The 19,943-nt window shown below is 36.1% G+C and overlaps 1 protein-coding gene across 5 annotated transcripts in view; it reads right to left on the bottom strand.

Annotated features, from left to right (window-relative positions):
* The window catches only part of LOC109072964 (low-density lipoprotein receptor-related protein 2-like), an 88,749-nt gene that overhangs the window by 41,587 nt on the left and 27,219 nt on the right, over positions 1 to 19,943 (bottom strand). For 3 of the 5 annotated variants that reach the window (XM_042731833.1, XM_042731836.1, XM_042731837.1), the window contains exons 12-30: positions 18,205 to 18,428; positions 17,490 to 17,696; positions 17,173 to 17,375; positions 15,913 to 16,053; positions 15,550 to 15,753; positions 13,337 to 13,529; positions 11,721 to 11,846; positions 11,335 to 11,465; positions 10,774 to 10,911; positions 10,333 to 10,614; positions 9,682 to 9,921; positions 7,302 to 7,421; positions 6,905 to 7,021; positions 5,798 to 6,178; positions 4,736 to 4,750; positions 2,895 to 3,143; positions 1,169 to 1,380; positions 725 to 909; positions 409 to 637 (exon numbers count right to left, since the gene is read on the bottom strand). In XM_042731833.1, the coding sequence (XP_042587767.1) occupies positions 409 to 637; positions 725 to 909; positions 1,169 to 1,380; positions 2,895 to 3,143; positions 4,736 to 4,750; positions 5,798 to 6,178; positions 6,905 to 7,021; positions 7,302 to 7,421; positions 9,682 to 9,921; positions 10,333 to 10,614; positions 10,774 to 10,911; positions 11,335 to 11,465; positions 11,721 to 11,846; positions 13,337 to 13,529; positions 15,550 to 15,753; positions 15,913 to 16,053; positions 17,173 to 17,375; positions 17,490 to 17,696; positions 18,205 to 18,428 (3,597 nt within the window). Of the gene's footprint in view, positions 1 to 405; positions 638 to 724; positions 910 to 1,168; positions 1,381 to 2,894; positions 3,144 to 4,735; positions 4,751 to 5,797; positions 6,179 to 6,904; positions 7,022 to 7,301; positions 7,422 to 9,681; positions 9,922 to 10,332; positions 10,615 to 10,773; positions 10,912 to 11,334; positions 11,466 to 11,720; positions 11,847 to 13,336; positions 13,530 to 15,549; positions 15,754 to 15,912; positions 16,054 to 17,172; positions 17,376 to 17,489; positions 17,697 to 18,204; positions 18,429 to 19,943 lie in introns of all 5 variants that reach the window. The other 2 variants (XM_042731834.1, XM_042731835.1) reach the window with 2 other exon arrangements.

The following is a 19,943-nucleotide window of genomic DNA, read 5'->3' as shown; positions in this document are numbered from 1 at the left end:
TTCAAGACAAACTCTGAGAAATAATTGTGCGATATAAAAACTCACAATTGTGTTATAAAGTCAGAATTGCAAGACATTGCAAGACTCTTTGTATCTCACAATTGTGACTTTATAAACTCACAATTGACTTTCTCAAAATGTTTTTCCCAGTTGCGACTTTATATCATGCAGTTCTGACTTTATAACTCTCAACTGCGAGTTTATATGATGCAATTCTGAAAGAAGTTGCGAGATTAATTACTTTTTTATTTTTACTTCAGTGGTGAAAAAAAAACATAAAATTTTTCTTGATTTAAGAAATTTTATACTGAAGAACAGGACAAAAACATTTTTGCAGTCTGCAATGCTACAGTATCACCCATATTCATAAACATACAGTAAATGAGTACATAAAACAAAAGGTCTCACCAAATCACTGGCCAACACTTGTTTTCGGTTCTTTCCATCATAATCACAGTAGTCGATAAAGTCTAAATAAGCATCTGCAAAGTAAAGCAGGTTGTTGGGGTAGTCAATAGTTAAGCCATTAGGCCAATAAAGTTTGCTGCTGATGATCGTGGTCCTTAATTTCCCATCCATGCTGGCTCTCTCGATACGAGGATTTCTGCCCCAGTCCGTCCAAAACATCAGATGTGTGCTGAAATACATAAAAATGAGTTTCGTTTTCAACCTCTGGTCATTCAACTTCATTTTCATATGCATGTTATTTGGTCACTGATCTTACTTGTTTCTAGGGTCCACTACCAGACCTCTTGGATTGGTCACGTTTTCACTAATCAGCACCGCTCTGTGAGATCCGTCCAGTTTGGACACCTCTATGGTCTCTAAAATATAATCCGTCCAGTATAGGTTTCTGCCAACCCAGTCGACAGCGAGACTCTCGGTAACAGTCACTCCACTGTCAAAGATCTGCCCGGGAAGACAAATTATATTTAAGGGATAAATGTTGGTCATGTTGACTGTAAAGGTCTTTGCACACTGAGTCCGAAATCCCCGTTTGAAATTTTCGCATGTTAAAAATTAAATGCGAGCTCACATTGTGTCAGTCATGTTTACACACTGCCTCCTTTCGTCCGTCATTAAAAAATCTGGTTCGATTTTCTGCGTACATTTCAGACTCAGTGTGAAAGGACCTGAAGGGTGCCGGAGTGGTTTTCGTGTCACTCACCACGGTGCGGTCGGTCCCATTTTTGTGAGCGCTCCATATTCTGTCCTGGGTGGTGTCAGACCAGTAAATACGATCCGTAACAGAGTCAAAATCCACTGCCACAATATTACGGCCATCGCGCACTAGAGACCGAATGATGTTTGGCTGTGCGAGGATGTCATCTGATACAATCTGATTCCGACTGGCCACTAAGAGCAAGGCCTCTCGAGATCCTGTTAGATTGAGAAAGAGCGAATAGAATAATGTTAAATATTATTCCAATTTTAAATAACTTTTTATATTAATATATTTTTAAATGTAATCTATTTCTGTGATGAAAAGCTGAATTTTCAGCATCATTACTCCAGTCTTCAGTGTCACGTGGTCCTTCAGAAATCATTCTAATATTCTGATTTGATGCCCAAATAACAGAAAGTTCAAAAGAACAGCATATATATATATATATATATATATATATATATATATATATATATATATATATATATATATATATATATATTTATATAAAAAAAAAAAATTCTTTTTTTTTGGTTACTTCCGGTGAATTTAATGTGTCCCTGCTGAGTAAGATTTTTAATTTCTTTAAAAAAAATCATATTGACCCCAAACTTTTGAAAATTTGTGGAAATATTTCAAATATTAAATGATATATATATATATATATATATATATATATATATATATATATAAATTTTTTAACATAACATAACATTTTGAATAAAAAATTAATTTAATTTAAAAGTGCACAATTTTTGTATATAAAACACAATCCTTTAAATCAAAAGGCTTTCACAATTATGAGAAACAATTCAGTCAATAATAAAATACTTCAAATTACATTTGAAGTATTCAAGTGTTTAAAATATATATATAACATATAAATATTATATATAACATTTTAAAAAACAATACTTCTTATTTTACTATTTTGCAAATATCAGAATAATTGTAAAGTCATCAAAACTATAAAATAACTATGAAAGTATTAAAAATTATGAATTGACAAACATGTTAAACAACATAATTCACTATCCAGTCAAATTAATCCAATCTAATAAAAATTTAAATCACTTATTTTTAATAAAAAAAAATTAATTAAAACTTTTTGTAAATAAACTCAGATTCCAATCCTTCAAGCATAGTCCTTCAGTCCTTCAGATCAAAAGGTTTTTCACAATGATGAGAAACATAATTCAGTCAAGTGTGTCTGACTTTTGACTGGCAGTCAGTGTTTTGTGCTTCATATTTGGATCGCAATATGTGATTATAAATTAAAGTACACTGTTATCTCAAAATATATCAAATAACCAGGACTAGAAATGAATCCAAACACGTATCAGCTCTCAGTTATAAAACTATGCAAGACATATCTGACATGGCCAAATAAAAGTATAAAAAAAGAGTCCCGTTCAAAAGCGTCATTCAGAAAGAAGACGAGGTATATCGGATGACAGCATTTTTCACCAGGTTATCTCGAGGGAATGGACTCTTGTCAGCGGCAGAGCTTATAAACAACCCTTTGTTGGTGATTACCACCTAATTACCCCCATAAGAAAGTTTGTGACTGACATATATGTTATTCATCTTATCTGTGGTAATCCGAGAGGCTACACTAGACCCCGCTGAGCAGGTCCAGTTGGCCTCCGGAGTCCGATCGTGGCTCCACTCCACTAATATCTGTCTTAGCACTGTCAGAGATCACAAAGCTCAGAGGAGACGCACAAACCTGAGGCCTTGCAGGTGCGTCCGTCTGCCTCTAGAGTGTATCCTTCCTGACAATGACAGCGGAAGGAGCCTCTCTCGTTGAAGCAGTGCTGACTGCAGATGCCCGGAGGATGGCACTCGTCAATATCCTCGCACGTCTTTGAGTCGTTACTCAGCTGGAAGCCCATAGGACACGTGCACTGGGCTCCAAACGGGCCTTGGATGCAGCCGTGAGTGCAGCCGGCATTGTTATCCGAGCAGCTCTCCTGATCTATGAGGAAGAAGAAACATTTAGATGAATGACAATGGAAAGAAAAAGCATGCATGAAGATGCAAGGTATTCTGGGAACATGCTCAGCACAACCATTAAACGGGAGGAGTGCTAGGGCTGGGCAATATCTGTATATAAATCTGTATTTTTATACATTTTGTTTAAAATTGCCTAAAACATGTTTTGTTTTCATTCAGATGAACCATTTTTGTGCCCAAACAACCAGTTTAATATATTTTAAATGTTTAACAATAATAGTGTTATTATAGTTAACTAAAAATAATAATAAGTTACCTGAAATAAAGTATTTTATTTATAAAAAATACATAAATAAAGAAGAGAAGAAAGTGGGGGGGGACTAAAACATATTTTATTTCAGCTAGTTGCCAAGAAAAATTTTTATTTAGTTTATCTTGATATACTAAAATAACCAAAAGTAAAGTAAATATAAATATATTCTATAAACAAAAAAAATTCAAAATTAAAAGCGTAAAATATAAAACTAAAAATGATTCAAACTATTAATAAAAACTATAATAGTATCTCATTGATGCTACAGTAAGAATGATGCAAAAAGTACAATACAGTAAAAATTTTAGTTAATAATACCCAAGAAACCAAGAAAGTTTCCACTCAGATTTTCACTAAATGAATCATGAAGGAACAAAGATATTTTATTATTTTCATGAATATGCACCGAAAACCTATACACATTAATGTAAAAACAACAATATTTATCTACATACATGTATATTTATATTTCAAAAATTTTAATATACAAAAAAAAAATTTAAAAAAATGTCACATGGACAGTTTTGTGAAGTTTACTGATGGTAAAAGTAAAACAATGAATCGGTTCGGCTATTAGAAAAGAAATCAAACATGCCAACTCTAATGTAATTTTTGTTACTTCAGTTCAAATAAGAGTTTAAAAACAAAAAGTGTTTGCAAAAATAATCTAATGACACTTTTAAGGAAACTAAATGTTCAAGAACGTGCTAAAAAAGTTAAATTAATGCAAGAAGTGAAATGCATTAAAAAAATTAAGGCATGTTTTACACATTTTTTCACTAAATAAAAAATGAAGGAAGAATAATATTGAATTATTTTCATGTATATGCACAAAAAAGCAATTCAAAGAAATAAAAAGCAATAGCTATATACATATATTTATATTTATATTAAAGCATTTTAATTTACAAAAGTCACAAAGAAATCAAGCTTTCCAATTCTAATGTTGATTTTGCTACTTAAGTTTAAATAAGAGTAATATTCATGATATTGCTTAATTTTTAAAATCACTGCAAATACATTGTGAATATTCAATATATTGCCCAGCCCTAATGTTTACTGTTGAAATCTAAGCTACTTTGGTGGTTGTGTACCATTTCTATGGACTAACACATGTAACAAATTTCAAAAACAGTACTACACACTACATCTCTAAGTGTCTATAATGCTAAACACACACAATCTTGCCATATTTAGACACTGTGATCGTAACTGGACGGTTAGTGAGTACAGCCAGACAGATACTGGGATAGATTAGTGCTTCATGCAGAGGATTGTGGGTGATTAGGGATTTAGCCTACCTGGTAAAGGCTCATCTGTGAGAAGGGAGAGCAACATGGAAGGAAAATCACAGATCATTTCAATGTTAATTTCCAGATTAGCTAAACACATGCATGATTTGACACATGGGATTTATAACACAGACGACGTACTGAAATACTCCATGTATTTGAATCAACTGCCTGACCACAATATCAATAGAAATATTAAAGATTCCAATGTAAATGAATGTTCTGGATTCAAGACAAGTTAAGCGTTTGTAACATGAATGTGTAACCAAACAACTGCTGGACCCCACTGGCATCCATATGGAAAAAATGCTAGAGAAGTTAATGGGGACCAGAAACTGTTAAGATACCCACATTCTTCAAAACATCTTCTTTTATGTTCAACAGAAGAAAAACTCAAACAGGTTTGAAACAACTTAAGGGTGAGTAAATGATGACAATTTTTTTATTTTTGGGTGAACTATGCCTTAAAGAATATCTGCCTATATATGCAGCACGTTAGGATTTAGAACAAAGCCAAAATGTTAATTAGGGAGCTACTAGCTAAAGACTAATCTTAACAAAAACTAGTCAATATCTTATACTGTATGCTTTATCTGACATAATACAGTTTATACACTACCATTCAAATACCATAAAAAAGTCAATAATAATGTTCCCAAAGATTTCTATTTCAAATAAATGCTGTTCTATCAATTAAAAAATCCTACAAACAACAAAAATATTAAGCAGCACTATTCTTTTTAACACTGATAATAATCAGAAGAAATGTTTATTGAGCAGCAAATCAGCATATTAGAATGATTTCTTAATGAGAAATGATGCTGAAAATCAGCTTTGCATCACAGGAATAAATTACATTTTAAAATATATCCAAATAAAAAACAGCTATTTTAAATTGCAATAATATTTCACAATTTTACTGTTTTTACTGTATTTTTTATTAGATAAATGCAGCCTTGGTGAGACTTATTTCAAAACCCTTAAATAATAATGCCGCCCCAAACTTTTGAACAGTACCGTACATGTCTTACATACTGCTGTAAATCTCATTAAACATATGGCATGACTTACTGCAGAGAGGGGATTCATCTGCGCCGTTGGGACAGTCTGGCGTGTTGTCACACACCCTGCTGAGGTTAACACACACACTGTGTCCAGGGCATTGCCACTGCCAGCTGGGACAGCGGAACGGCGGCGTGGGACAGTCTCGCTCATCGCTGCCATCCCGACAGTCGTTATCACCGTCACATATCCAGCCACGGAAAACACAGTTCCCATTATCACAGCGGAACTGCGAGGTGGGGCACGTGCGCGGTGGGCACGCGTGGTGTTCGTCTGAGCCATCTTCACAGTCTGGGTGCCCGTCACATTCCCAGTTTGAGGGAACACAACTGCCGTCTGACTGGCACTGAAACTCACTCTCGTGGTGACACATGCCAGGCGGCCTTGTGGCTAGAAGTGTCAAAGGTCGTGTTAGCTTAATTTAACATACATTGTTATACAAGCTTCCCAAGGTTTATAATTAATGTTCAATATAATGTTCTTTAAGGATGAAACAAGAAGATGTCCAGGTCATATTCCACTCAAAAAAAAAAAAATTACAATGATTAAATTAAAACTTTCTTTACAAATGTTTTTTCTAAATTATTTTCATTACGCTTAAGCACATTTCTCCATACATTTAATTACTTCAATGCAAAACATTTTGTATCCTCAGTACTGTAGTATAAATAAATATAATAAATAAAATAATGTATTCATGCAGTATTTGTTGTATCACTTTTATTTTACATAAAAATTAAATATATATAATTATTATTGCTACAGTAATTGTGTTATACAGTTAAAAACAATTATAACGATGCAAACTTAATAAGAATTACCATCCAGAATAATGGACATTTTAAATCTATAATTATAAAAAAAAAAAAAAAAAAAAAGATTTAATAATGTCATATTGCAAATAATAATAATAATAATAATAATAATAATAATAATAATAATAATAATATAGTATCTGTAGTATTAAATCTTTAGTTTGTAGGGTGAACAGTGACCTGGAAATGTTTTTTTGTGAGATTCACTCATTTATAAACTCTATATGTAATTCAACTAATGCAGTATTTTAAGATTATCAGAAATGAAAGACAAATTGAAGATTCATTAGTTTATACTTACGACAACCAGATTCATCCGAGCGATCGTTACAGTCAAAGACTCCATCACATCGGTAGTAGGAATTGACACACTGATGGCCGTTTGCACACTTAAACTCATACGCTGTGCAGTTGTACACTGATGATCAGAAGAACAAGAATCACTCGGATCAAGAAAAACAAGTCAACAACTATTTAAAACTTCCATTAGAGATTTTATTATACCATTTATATTGGTATAATAAGTTTGCACAGCTACTGGTGGGCATGTCTGGTTTATGTTGAAATAGTAGTTTGTGAAGAGTTTAAATGGCATTAACACTTTGTTAATATATAAACCATTTTTATATAAACAATAAGGACTGTTATGATGAAATGCAATAATAAAGAGTTTGGTCCTACATGTAATGAACTCTTACCACAGCCCTGTTCATCCGCTCCATCTGCACAATCTCTGTCTCCATCACACACGTAATTGGGGTCAATGCAGCGGTGGTCCGGACACTGGAACTGATCAGGGTGGCATGTGCCAATTGAATCTAGAAGAAGAAACACCATAAGAAAAGTTCATTGCACAAAAGTTGCTCTTTCAAAGCTCAAGACTTAATGGGATTCTCAGTTACGTTTCATTCACAGAGGAACGTGCGCGGTCGGTGCTGAGCTGCTTGAATTTGTTCAAGGGCAGGACAACGGTCCCACTGAAATTTCAGAGGCTCCTTATGGCAGCTGCAGCGGCACTTACACCACTAGGGCTATTGCCTATTAGACCGCTTCAGCACTGGCTTCATGGCCGAGTCCCGAAGTGGGTGTGACAGCGCCGCACTCACCGGGTCCAAGTTACACCAGCCTGTCGCCAAACATCTTACGTTCCTCCAGGCAGGAGTGCCCCTGGAACAGGTCTCTAGGCATGCTGTGGTTTACACGGATGCCACCATCACCATCTGCACTGGCATATCAATTGCCTAGAGTTGTTAGCAGTGCGCCTTGCCTTGAACCGTCTCTAAGGGCACTTATGAGGCAAGCACGTGCTGGTCCGAATGGACAACACAGCGACCATTGCGTACATCAGCCGACAATTTGGTCTGCGAGCTAAAGCTTCTTTCATTGAAAACTCTGCTCCTGCTTGCACTGGCCTCCATCAAGAGGATAGGGGACCTGCATGCATTTTTCGTCAACGATTTGTGCCTACAGTTTGGGCCGGCTTACTCCAAGGTAATCCTGAGGCCCCGGCCCGGCTATGTGCACAAGGTTCCCACTACTACCTTCAGGGATCAGGTGGTGAGCCTGCAAACACTGCCCTCGGAGGAGGCAGACCCAGCCCTAGCTTTGCTCTGTCCCGCCACATACTTATCAGGCACAGGGTGTGCCCTGCGTGCTCAACTTGCGAGCTCACTCTACTAGAAGTGTTTCATCCTCCTGGGTGCTGGCTCGTGGCGCCTATGGGTAGAGACACTAAGAGGCCCCGGTTAGTGTCAGCTTGCTATAACTGCTCCAGAGTGTCTGTACTGTAGACCCTGTCGAGCTCCTCCATCCCCTAGGCAGCCAGATGCAGCAGAACGCCCGGTGGCAGGCCTTCACTCTGTGAATCCTTGAGAACCGGTAGAAGGCTGGGTTTCATATGTGAGACCTAAGTGGATCCCATATGTGTATAGCCTCATAGCCCGTGTTTCCCAGGCAGACTTCTCCCATTTCTAAGAGGGTTACAATCACCTCCAATCTTCCATACGCACCTAAATGGATGTTCATATGTGCATTTGCTTCCAAAACCTCCTTTGGGAAGGATGGGGCTTCCGCAACATCCCTGTTCCAAGTGGAATGGGTAAATTTTTCCAATGTTATCCAATCTCACTGAGTGGGTAGTGCTATGACAACAGTGAATGGTCTTCTTGTTGCAAGCCCCGCCCTACACCAAAAAGGGGTGCAGGCGGCTCGCACAGGGCACTGGAAGGGGCAGCATCCATGGCGCTTTGGTAGAGGATCCCAATTCCTCGGTCACCGACGTGATGTCGAGAGTGACCAACTGAAAGGCAATGTCCCAGTTACGTATGTAACCCTCGTTCCCTGAAGGAGGGAATGGAGACATCATGTTCTGTCGCCACGGCTGCTGTACCACCACTGAGCGGCCGGGTCACCGGCTCCTCAGCGAAAACCTGGTATGCATTGCACCTTCTGCCTTTTTATGCTCATGCTGTGATCAGCGGCAGCTGGATGCAATGATCGCATGCCAATGTGCATTGGCTCATTAAGTTTACACTCAAAGTAGATTGGTCTATCTAAGTGAGATCCCAATTCGTCGGTCACCGACGTGACGTCTCCGTTCCCTCCTTCAGGAAACGAGGGTTACATACGTAACCGAGACGTTTTTATATATTAATTATATGTTTGAAAATTCTCAGTGAGTTGATTGCCACTTCAATCAACAGTGCCCAAGGTGTTTTTTTCATCGATCTCACTGATTTCATTTAAAGTATCATTGATATACTTTTACATTCTTTGTTAATATTTTAATTTAGATTAAATTTTTATATATATTTTTATCACCTTAATTTTAGTTAAAATTTTTGTAATATTGTTGAGTGTTTTAAATTTAAATATAGTTTTAATTTATAGTTATTTATTAATTTTTATTTATTTAGTGTTAGTTATTTTAGTACTTCAAGTTACAAAACAAAATGAGAATGAAAAATTTTGTATCTGTTTTAGCTGTAAAAAAAAAATTATATTTAAATTTATTTCAAATTGCAAAAATGTTTTTAATGGTTTTAGTTTTTAATTAACTATAATAGCCCTATGTCTCACCGCAGTTGTTCTCATCGGATCCGTCTCCGCAGTCATTGTCGGTGTCACAGAGCCATGTGCGGGGGATGCAGTGATGGTTGGCACAGCTGAACTGGTCAGCCTGGCAAGTGCCAGGGGTTTGGGTGGGACAGTCCCTCTCATCACTGCCATCAAAACAGTCATTGTGTCCATCGCAGTGCCAGCTTCTGGGCACACAGCGCTGATTGGCACAGGTGAAGGCAATGGGCGAGCATGTGTTATCTGTGAGCCAGCAGAGTGAGGAAAAAATTAACATGCTTATTTTCATGGTGAGTGGAAAAAAACTTTAAAAAATCTCATAGAAATGCATGCATTATTTTAACTCAAAGAGAAAAGCATGGCCCTAGCAATGCCATGATCATGGGTTTTGATTCTCTGAGCATACATGATACAATGTAACTGCATGATGCAAATGTATTTTGTTTGGGTTGTTTTTATTTTTATTGTCTATTATGAAGTGTTTTGGTGCTTTTAATGCATTTTTATTGCTGTGCCAAGCTGAAAGTTGGTAAGTGTATCCGTGTAGAGAGTTTTGAAAAAGTGACCTAAGTAATGAAAATAATGTCCTTGTGATTGCTCATTATTATCTATCAGCACATGAATATTTGCATGAAATATAAAGTAAAACATTACTATTAGTGCCGCAGTTGGCCTCGTCGCTGTTGTCATGACAATCATCGACGCCGTCACACTGGTAGCTCTGGGGGACACATTTCCCGTTAGTGCAAGAGAAGGAGTTAGAGCCACACTGGAGGGTTGGTGGCTCATTGGATGGATCGTCCACACACGTCTGCTGATTCGCTTCCAGCTTCATTCCATATGGACAGCCACACACTCGCTGGGAGTATGGCGCTGGGAAACAGAAATGACTGCAGTCTCCATTTGGGTTTGTTTGCCTGTTGCAGAAATTAGATCCTGTTGGGAGAAAAAAAAAAGAGTTATATTGCAAACATATTTGATTCATTTGCTTTTATTTGAATAAATGGCCTTTACAAACTCTAATACCTTTGTGGAGGCATTACATTCAATGCAAAAATGAGTGAAGTAAGTGAATAAATAGAAAGTGAGTCTCACCAATCTGCGAGTCAGCGTTGAAGGATTTGACATGCATGATGTGGCTGATCCCTCGGCGTATGATCATCATCTCCCCTCCGTCTGTTTTACGGACCCTCACGATTCCACCCAGCCTCCAGTCGGTGAAGTACACATAACCTGGACCAGCAAACTTCATTATTGTAATCAAACAGGCCATCTCTGAGAAATACCATTCCGTGAACTCTGACTTCTGCACTTTTATCTTTCAGCACCGAACTGACAAACTACACCGAGGTTGTAGTGACCTTCATTTTTTTACAGATACCAGACATGAATATCCATCATCAAAGAAGAGGCCAATGAGACTAACATGTTTAAGATGACAGTGAGATGATGACAGACATCAATGAATGGCAAAATTAACATTTCATCAGTCAGTGGGTTTAATTTAGACTTTTTTTCTAAAAGTTAACAACATCTCAGTACATGTGATACAATGATAGATACATAGATAGATAGATAGATAGATAGATAGATGATAGATAGATAGATAGATAGATAGATAGATAGATAGATAGATAGATAGATAGATGGATGCACCTCCAAAGACAGTGAGTCCAAACGGATGGGAGATCTGAGTGATGCGATCCAAAGACAACCTGTTTTGTCCGTCAAAGTTGCTGTGCTCGATCTTATCAAAGAAGGCGTCCACCCAATACAGCCGCATGGCACTGAGAGGCAGAGACACGATCAAGAGAGAGTTTTAGACCAATGCTGAGAAACTATGTCAGATCATGATTTAAGGAGATTAGGAGTGAGTGTGCAACAAAACAAATAATGATGAATCACGGCTTCAGGAAGCCATCAAAGTTAAAGCAAAGAGAGGAATGTTTATGAATGTAACAGAAATGGATCATTGTTTGTAGTATTATGAGCACAACTGAATGCTGTATTGTTGTACTTTCATTCTGGGAACTGTAACTCACCTCCAGTCAATGGCCAAGCCATTCGGCCAGCCGAGAGTGGTGTTTACAATCGACTGAGCATGTGACCCGTCACCCCAGGCACGCATAATCTTCGCAGGACGGTACCAGTCAGTCCAGAAAATATAACTGCAGAGCACAAAGACATACACTGCTTTAAAAGAAATAGCTCACCCAAAAATAAACATTCTGTCATCATTTACTCACTCTAATACCGATTTTTTTTCTTTTTACTATATTTCCTCAGATGAACACAAGCTTTTTTACATGCAATTACAATGAATGGGCACTACAGCTTTCAAGCTTCAAAAAGGACACAAATACACCTTAAATGTACTATAAATGTTGTTCATATTACTTTTGAGTTATATTAACATACATACAATAACGTTCAAAAGTTTGGTAAGATTATTTAAAATGCATTTAAAAGAAGTCTCTTATGCTCACCAAGGCTGCATTTATTTGATCACAGATCGAAAATACTGAAATATTGTGAAATATTTTTAACTGATTTTATATTTTAAACTGTTATTTATTAATATTATTTTTCAGGATTCTTTGATGAAATCGGTTGTTACACATCAGTTGTATTAACTGTCACTTTTCATTAATTTAATGTATCTTTGCTGAATAAAACTATTATTTTCTTTCAATAAAAAATTAAACTTTTAAACAGCACTCTATATACAGAATATATATATATATATATTATATATATATATATATATATATATATATATATATATATTGTTTTTATACAGATGATCAATTGTTCAAATTGTTCTTTTTTCTTTCTTTTGTATTTCTTCAATTTCTGAAGTCTTCAGAAGTCATATGGACTACTTTTAAAATATACCTTTAACGTTGGAGTTTGCCAGCCCCAGTCCTCATTCATTAAACTGAAAAGAGGGGCCAAAAGTCATAAGGGTTTGGGACGGCATGTGGATGAGGGAACAAAGCCAAAATCACCACAAATCTTCACCCCGTGCCCTCACCAAAAGCCAAATTAATAGGTGGGGACGTATTTGAAACCATCCGCTGGGTTTTATTTATAAACTGTGAGGTATAGACAGTTATCTGAGTGCTCTGTGGGGTTTTCCCCCATTAAGCCAAGTTCTTAGTGTGCACTACAATACCGGCCTTCATGCAGCACTAATCTAGTCTCATGGGCCCAGAGGCCTCATGACTTTGAAGCCATTGGAAATGTCCCACTAGCACGGCATAAAGAGCTCCTTTATCTGTGCCAGGTTCAAAGCAGGAGCGATCTATGAATGGCTGGGCACCTCCTGCATTATGAAAGGTGTGACTGGACACAAGTGGCCCGATTGTTAATGCTTTTTCACGGTCTTAGGGAAACAGAGAGGCAAGGTGAAAGCAGGGCTCCCCCGAGCTGTGTTTCTGGCTCAAGGTCACTTGCTGAATTGTGTCTGTTGACATCTGAACGTGCCTGTGGTTTCACATTTAACAGTTTACATCACCAACTAAAACTATAAAATAAAATAAAAAAAATATTTTTGGTGACACTTCCTGAAAGAAAGAAAGATATATATATATATATATATATATATATATATATATTTAGCAATATTATCTACAAGACTAGCCAATAAACCACTCACCCAGCCACTGGGTGGACCACTATGGACCTGGGGTTGTTGAGGTTTCGTACAATGGCTCGTCTGGACTTATCTGCGACCTTCATGACAGATATACTCCTGTAGCGTGGATCCGTCCAGTACAGGTTCTTCGATATCCAATCATAAGCAAGATCTTCCGCACCATCCACCCGATTGGCTGCTAGTACCTCCCTGCCTGTGCAGTTTAAAGCAAAGAAACACAAAGATTAGAGCGCGGCCCACTCCTTGAACTTTTCAAATAATCAGTTTTCACAAAAATATTATGCAGAGCACAGCTGTTTTCAGTACTGATAACGGCAAAACATGTTTCTTGAGAAGCAAATCATCATATTAGAATGATTTCTGAAGAATCATGTGACACTGAAGACTGGAGTAATGATGCTGAAAATTCAACTTTGCACCACTGGAATAAATAACATTTTAAAATATATTAAAATAGAAAACAGTTACTGTAAATTATTATTACTTTTTTGGATCAAATAAATGCAGCATTGCATCTTAGGGGAAAGTAGTGCAAATTAATATGATATCCCTTATATGTGGCTCACAGGTGTTGAATGAAATAAGCGAACTGTCTATATTGTTTTGGGTTGAGTCAGGGGAGGAGGGTATTAGTGTCCTGGATTTCTATTAGAAATGTAGTCCAACACCAGTGTACACATTATCTCATGTAGTTGGCCTTTGAAGGCAGCTGATAGGCGAGATCACATGCAGCAAAATGTGTTGTTGGCACACAGCAAATATCCCGAGGGCTGAGAGGAGTATTCAGTGAGTATCAGTTTCTCACTTTATCTGCTTAGAAGTAAAGGACATTTCATCAAGCAGAGCACAGATTTGGTGCTTTTTTTCACCAACAAAACGAACAAGAAAATCTGAACTGAAGAACACTCCAGTGAATACAAGCAATTATATACTAGGGTCAGAAAATAAAGGCAGGGTAGGTGATTTGGTTCAAAAACATTTTTTGTTATGCTGGTTAAATGTAAGTGGTCTTCATCTGTGGAAGGCGTAGGACCGTAAAATGTTTGTCCAATCACATGCCTCTGTCCAAGGGCTACGATAGGCTGTCTTGCTTCCCTGTCAGCGTATGTTTTTGCATACCTCCGTGCATCCTTTTCGTGCCCTTATGATACATCATCAGTGCATTTCATTACGCTACTGCAGAAGTGAGTGTCTAAGGTGTAGTTATTGTAATATTTTGCGCTTTGTACTGTAATGTTTTCTCACCGGTGAATAAAACATGAGGTAATCTGACAGCGCTGAATTCAACCCTCCACAACGTCATCTCTCATCTCTGGTCTGCCTGTGTGCGTTCATGTGTTTTGGAGGAGGCGTGGCTTTGGAGAGTGTTTTGCAGGGAGGGTGAGATCTTATGCTTTTAAAACTAGCTTGCTATTGCTAGCCTCTATGAAATCGCCTACCCTACATTTAAAACTGGCTCGCAAAATTCAAGATATGGGGCAAAAAATGGCCCTTAACTCTTTCCCTACCATTGACAGGGTTATCTCATCATTTAGAAGACAACGCTTCCCCGCCAAAGACAAGTTTTTACGGCTTTTCGTGTTTTCAGTGTTATACACTCAGGGGCGCTATTACACATCTTCTGAACTAGTACAAAACCTCCCGAACAAAAAACACACGTGAACAGGATGTAGAAACGAGCGATCTCTTATGTAAACAAATGCATATGATAAATAATAAATAGACAGCATATAAATGAAAACTGCATAGTGTTACGGAGTAAAATGGTGATCCAGGAAGTGGTGTATGTCTTTGCAAGCTTTGGAGGTGTTGATGGAAGCGATTTACTGGATTTATACTTTGATAATCATACTGAATATTATCCTGATGTAGTTTTTGATAAAAATTTGATTTTCTCACCTTTTTGCTCAAAATTATACATTTTTATGAAACCTACCTATATTCAAGTGTTGATAAAAAAAGAATACTTTAAGCTAGAATAAAACTGATTTTTTTGTTTAAAAGTAGAGGGTTTGATCTATATTTTGGTGTATTGCATATTCAAATATTCATATAGCAAAATATACTGTAGGCCATCAAATTTTAGTGAAAATCATCAAAATTGCTGGAGGTGGCTGGCAACTTTAAAAAAAAATGCTGGCGGGGAAAGAGTTACAAAAAAGCAAATTGTTTCTAACTGTTGTGGTTGACACAAATTCCCAAGCCATTCTCACCGGTTCCATCAACTTTCTGTTTGTAGATGATGTCCTTCACCGTATCAGAGAAGAAAATGGAATTATCTGCAGCACTGAAGTCCACTCCAACGAAATAAGATGGAGTTCCTGTGATGGGGAGAATGATGTCCTCCTGCGTGGACAGATTGAAGGGGATTCCTCTGACCGCCAGCTGACTGGAGAACAGCAGAAACTGCCTCACAGCTGCAAGACACATATTGCATGCATATTGTTTTCTTTAAAAATCAGGCTGTTGCATCTCAAAAGGATGTTTTTTTTCATGATACGACCTGATTAAAAAGCATAAGATGCAAAGATGCAACGGTAACCAAAGACACAAGGTATGACTGAGATCTGTCTTACACACGCATCTCTTGCCGTCAGCATGCAGATCGAAACCCATCCGGCAGCGGCAGCGATATCCCAGACCGCCGTTATCAGTTCTGTGACTCAGAACACAGATGTGTTCACAGCCTCCTCGAGCCGTGCCACACGGGTTACTTACTGTCCAATCAAACAAAAGTACATGTCAATAAATCACAAAAAGAATAGCAATAACTGAATGATGTCTAAGCACAGTGATTTAACCCTGCTGTCCTGGATACAACATGACAGATTAACTTGATGTTTAAACTACAAATATGATGCAATGCAATCACATTGCATTTCTGGCTATCATCATTTGTGGTTTCAGTGACTAATAACAAAACTTTTTGGGCCATGTTTTCACCTGTATTTAGCGCAGACCATTTCTGAGCGCATTACCAAAAAACAAATCCTAGATGAAAGCAAAGTCATTGGGAACAGAAATTGCACCATATATATAGTTAAATATTCAACATTTTGTATATACAGTATTTATATATTTATTTGAATATATTTGTTTATAAATTTGCATATGTAAATTTTAACATGCAAAATAACTTTTGTATTAAACTATTTTGTATTTCATACTTAAAACCAGTAAATTTTGCACACATTTTTTTATTTAATTACGTAATTTGCGATGCTTTATAAAATAAGTAGTTAATTCCTCCAAAAAAAAAAACAAGACTTCTGATTTTTTTTGTTTTAAATAATAACAAGTTGCGATATAATCTGAGGTCAAACTGACTGTCATGCTATTTTAGTAATATTTATCTACTTTTGTAAAATGTAATAATATTTTGAATTATTTTTCTAGTGTTTTTCATTTTTTATTTCAACTTTAGTTTAAGTTTTAGCAATTCTATTATGCGCTTTTGTAGTTTTTATTAATTTGTTTTAATATTTCTATTTAGATTTGTTTTTGTCATTTTAGTGCTTCAGCCTAACCTGTTTTATTTCTGTCAGTTGTGAAAGCCAATATTTTTAATTTCCATGTAAGTATTTTAAGTTAAGTTGTAATATCTAATCTAATAGTTCGATTTTATTTCAGCTTTATTTCAATTCACAAAAATCATTTTAACAGTTTTACTTAAAATGATCGCAGATCGGTTTGATTTATTGCGTAGAATTTTTCCTTTTTTGATAGTACTACTATAACCAAAACCACAATGAAATGCTAAATTTCCAGAACCAAAACTGCACTGCAATCTTGTTGTCGACATCCAACAGTTTAATATTCATAACACAGCTCCTTACCAAAGGGCTGTCTGTATGCATGGACCACAGTCAGGCCATGTGGTCTCTGAGAGGTCCTGTAGAGCTCTTGTGGGCTGTTGTCGCTGTATTTATTAGCTTTCATAACGGCCATCTTGGTCCAGTCAGTGTAGTAGACCGAATGCTCAAAAAGAGTAATGCCAAACGGATGAGGAATCACAGAACCACCATGGACCACGGTTTTCCTATTGGAGAATTCAAATAAGAGTTAATAACAGAAGTGTCCGGAAAGTGTGAACAAATGATAAAAATCAGCATGCATTTCCAAATAAAACATCTCTGCAACCCCAGGAAGATACCTGTGCAAGCCATCATAAGTGGTGGTTTCAATATAATCGTAACGGCTGTCCACCCAATACACTCTTTTAGCTTCAAGGTCCAAAGTAATCCCAGCAGGCCAGCCGAGTTTGGTTCTGATGATCCCATAGCGATTGGTCCCATCCATGTAGGCCCTCTCCAAACCCGGTTCCCCATTCAAAGTATCCCAGTCAGAGAAGAAAAGGTACCTAAAGTCAAACGCAACAACCTCTTTGTGACACAAGACTTTGTTTTAATTATCTAAAATAGAAAGAGGAACGAATCCTAAATGATGCTATCCCGTTATAATGATGAATTGTGATTTATTATTCTCATGTTGCACTAAAAGAGATGAAGAGCAACTTGAACTTCAATGGTATTTGCACAAACATATTGTTAGCGCACAGCATTGGGTTACGGATAAAACCCTTGGGGATAAGAATGAGATTTTGAAATGAATACCCAAAGAACGTTATTTTCAAACACCAAAGCAATGCAACTGTATGCCTTTATTGTCACTTCTCAATTTAGCAGGAGGCCACCTGGCCTGGGTTTCTGTGAAGCTCATCTTTGCTTAATTACTTCTGACTAATCCTCACAGACAGTGTACAACATTCCCGTTCTCAGTATCTGAGGCTCCAGATCGGAGATCAGCTTTACGATTGTGATTAGGCGGAGGAAGCAAGGGTAAGATTAAAGTCTCCCTCGGGAACTCACCCCACGGTCGGGTCAAGCGCGAGACCTCTCGGGTTGCCCAGGTGCTCGGCGATCAGTGTGACCCGGTTGCTCCCGTCCAAGTCCACCATGTCGATTCTGTTGACGCTGGCCTCCACCACGTACAGCTTGTTATTCACCCAGTCCACGGCCAGGTTTTCAGGATAGTCCACGGATACGTTCAGCACCACCTGCAAATGTGACCCGTCCATATCCACGGAAAACACCTATTTGGAGCAAACAAGATGTGGTTGGAGAAGTTGTCGTTGCGGTTTTGACATCCTGCTGAAAAGGCCAGCATATGTTGTGAATGTTGGTTTCAAACCGGTTCAAAAAACTAGTTCAAACCAGAGTTATAACTGTTAACTGAAACTAAAACTATTTAAAACATGTTTACTAATTAAAATAAAGTGAAATCAGAAATGTTGCCTTGGCAAGCTGAAGAACTGGAATTACTAACTAAATGAGTAAGTAAATATGATTTATATTGTAAAATGTTATAAATAATAAATATTACAAATTAACAGAAATTACTAAATATATAAAGAGTAAAAGTAAGCATGTTAATTAAAGTAAAGTAAAATATTTCATGAAAACTTTAATGAAAAGAAACTTTTAGAACTTTAATTACTAACTAAATTAGTCAGTAAAAATTATTTATATAATAAATTGTTATAAATGATAAATATTAACAGAAATTACAAAAATATATATATAATCTAAAACTACCGAAAAATATAAGCATGTTAAAAAGCATTATAATTGAAATAAAATAATAAAATTAAATATTAGATGAAAACTTTAATTAAATGAAAATTTGTAATGTTGCTAAGGCAAGGTGAAGAACTGATATTATTAACTAAATTACTAAATAAAATGAATATCATACAAAAAATATTATGAAATAAATAATATGAATTAACTTATTACTAAATGAATAAAAACGAAAACTTTTTTATTGTACATTTAAATGATGAAATAAAATTAAATATAAATAATAGATGAAAAATGTCAAATAAATGAAAATTAGAAATGCTGCTTTGCTAAGTTGAAAAAAAAAATGAATTCACTAACTAAATTAGTAAATAAAATTAATATTAAAGAGACGTATTATAAATAATATTATAAATACATAAACTATTTAAAAATGAACTGAAATTACAACATAAACAATAAATAAAACATTTTTGTTAAATGGAATAAAAATGAAATAAAATCTAATTATTAGATGAAATATTTTAAACTAAATGAAAATTAAAAATGTTGAAATTACTAAATAATTTACTAAATACATAAAATGAACATTCTGAATAAAAAATAATTAAAATGAAATTACTAAATAAATAAAACTAAAACAGAGCTAACTGAAATAAAATTAAACTAAACATACTGTAAATAGGACTTTGTTTTAAAAAAAAATGACAAAATGGCTACAATGGGTAAAAATTAAGCAAATTAAAACTGGAAATAAAAAATAAAAGCTTATTTAAAATAGTAATATAAAAACTAATCAAAGTACAGTATATAACTAATATTAAAAACCAGCAGAAATCCCTTGGCTAACCAGCTTCACTTGAAAAGACCATCATTGTCAACCAGCCTCAAGCTAGGATAATGAATGGCTAAAACTAGTTTTTTCTTTAGTATTCAGCATGAAATTAGTCTATAAAAACTCAAACTGATCTAAGGTGGTCTTTTCAGCAGTAATCCCACAAGAACATAATCAAAACTTGACATTACAT

This window comes from Cyprinus carpio, chromosome B9, assembly GCF_018340385.1.
Source record: "Cyprinus carpio isolate SPL01 chromosome B9, ASM1834038v1, whole genome shotgun sequence".
Classification (NCBI taxonomy): domain Eukaryota; kingdom Metazoa; phylum Chordata; class Actinopteri; order Cypriniformes; family Cyprinidae; genus Cyprinus; species Cyprinus carpio.
Note: the sequence above shows the minus strand (reverse complement) of the source record. Positions and strands in the feature narration are given on the sequence as shown.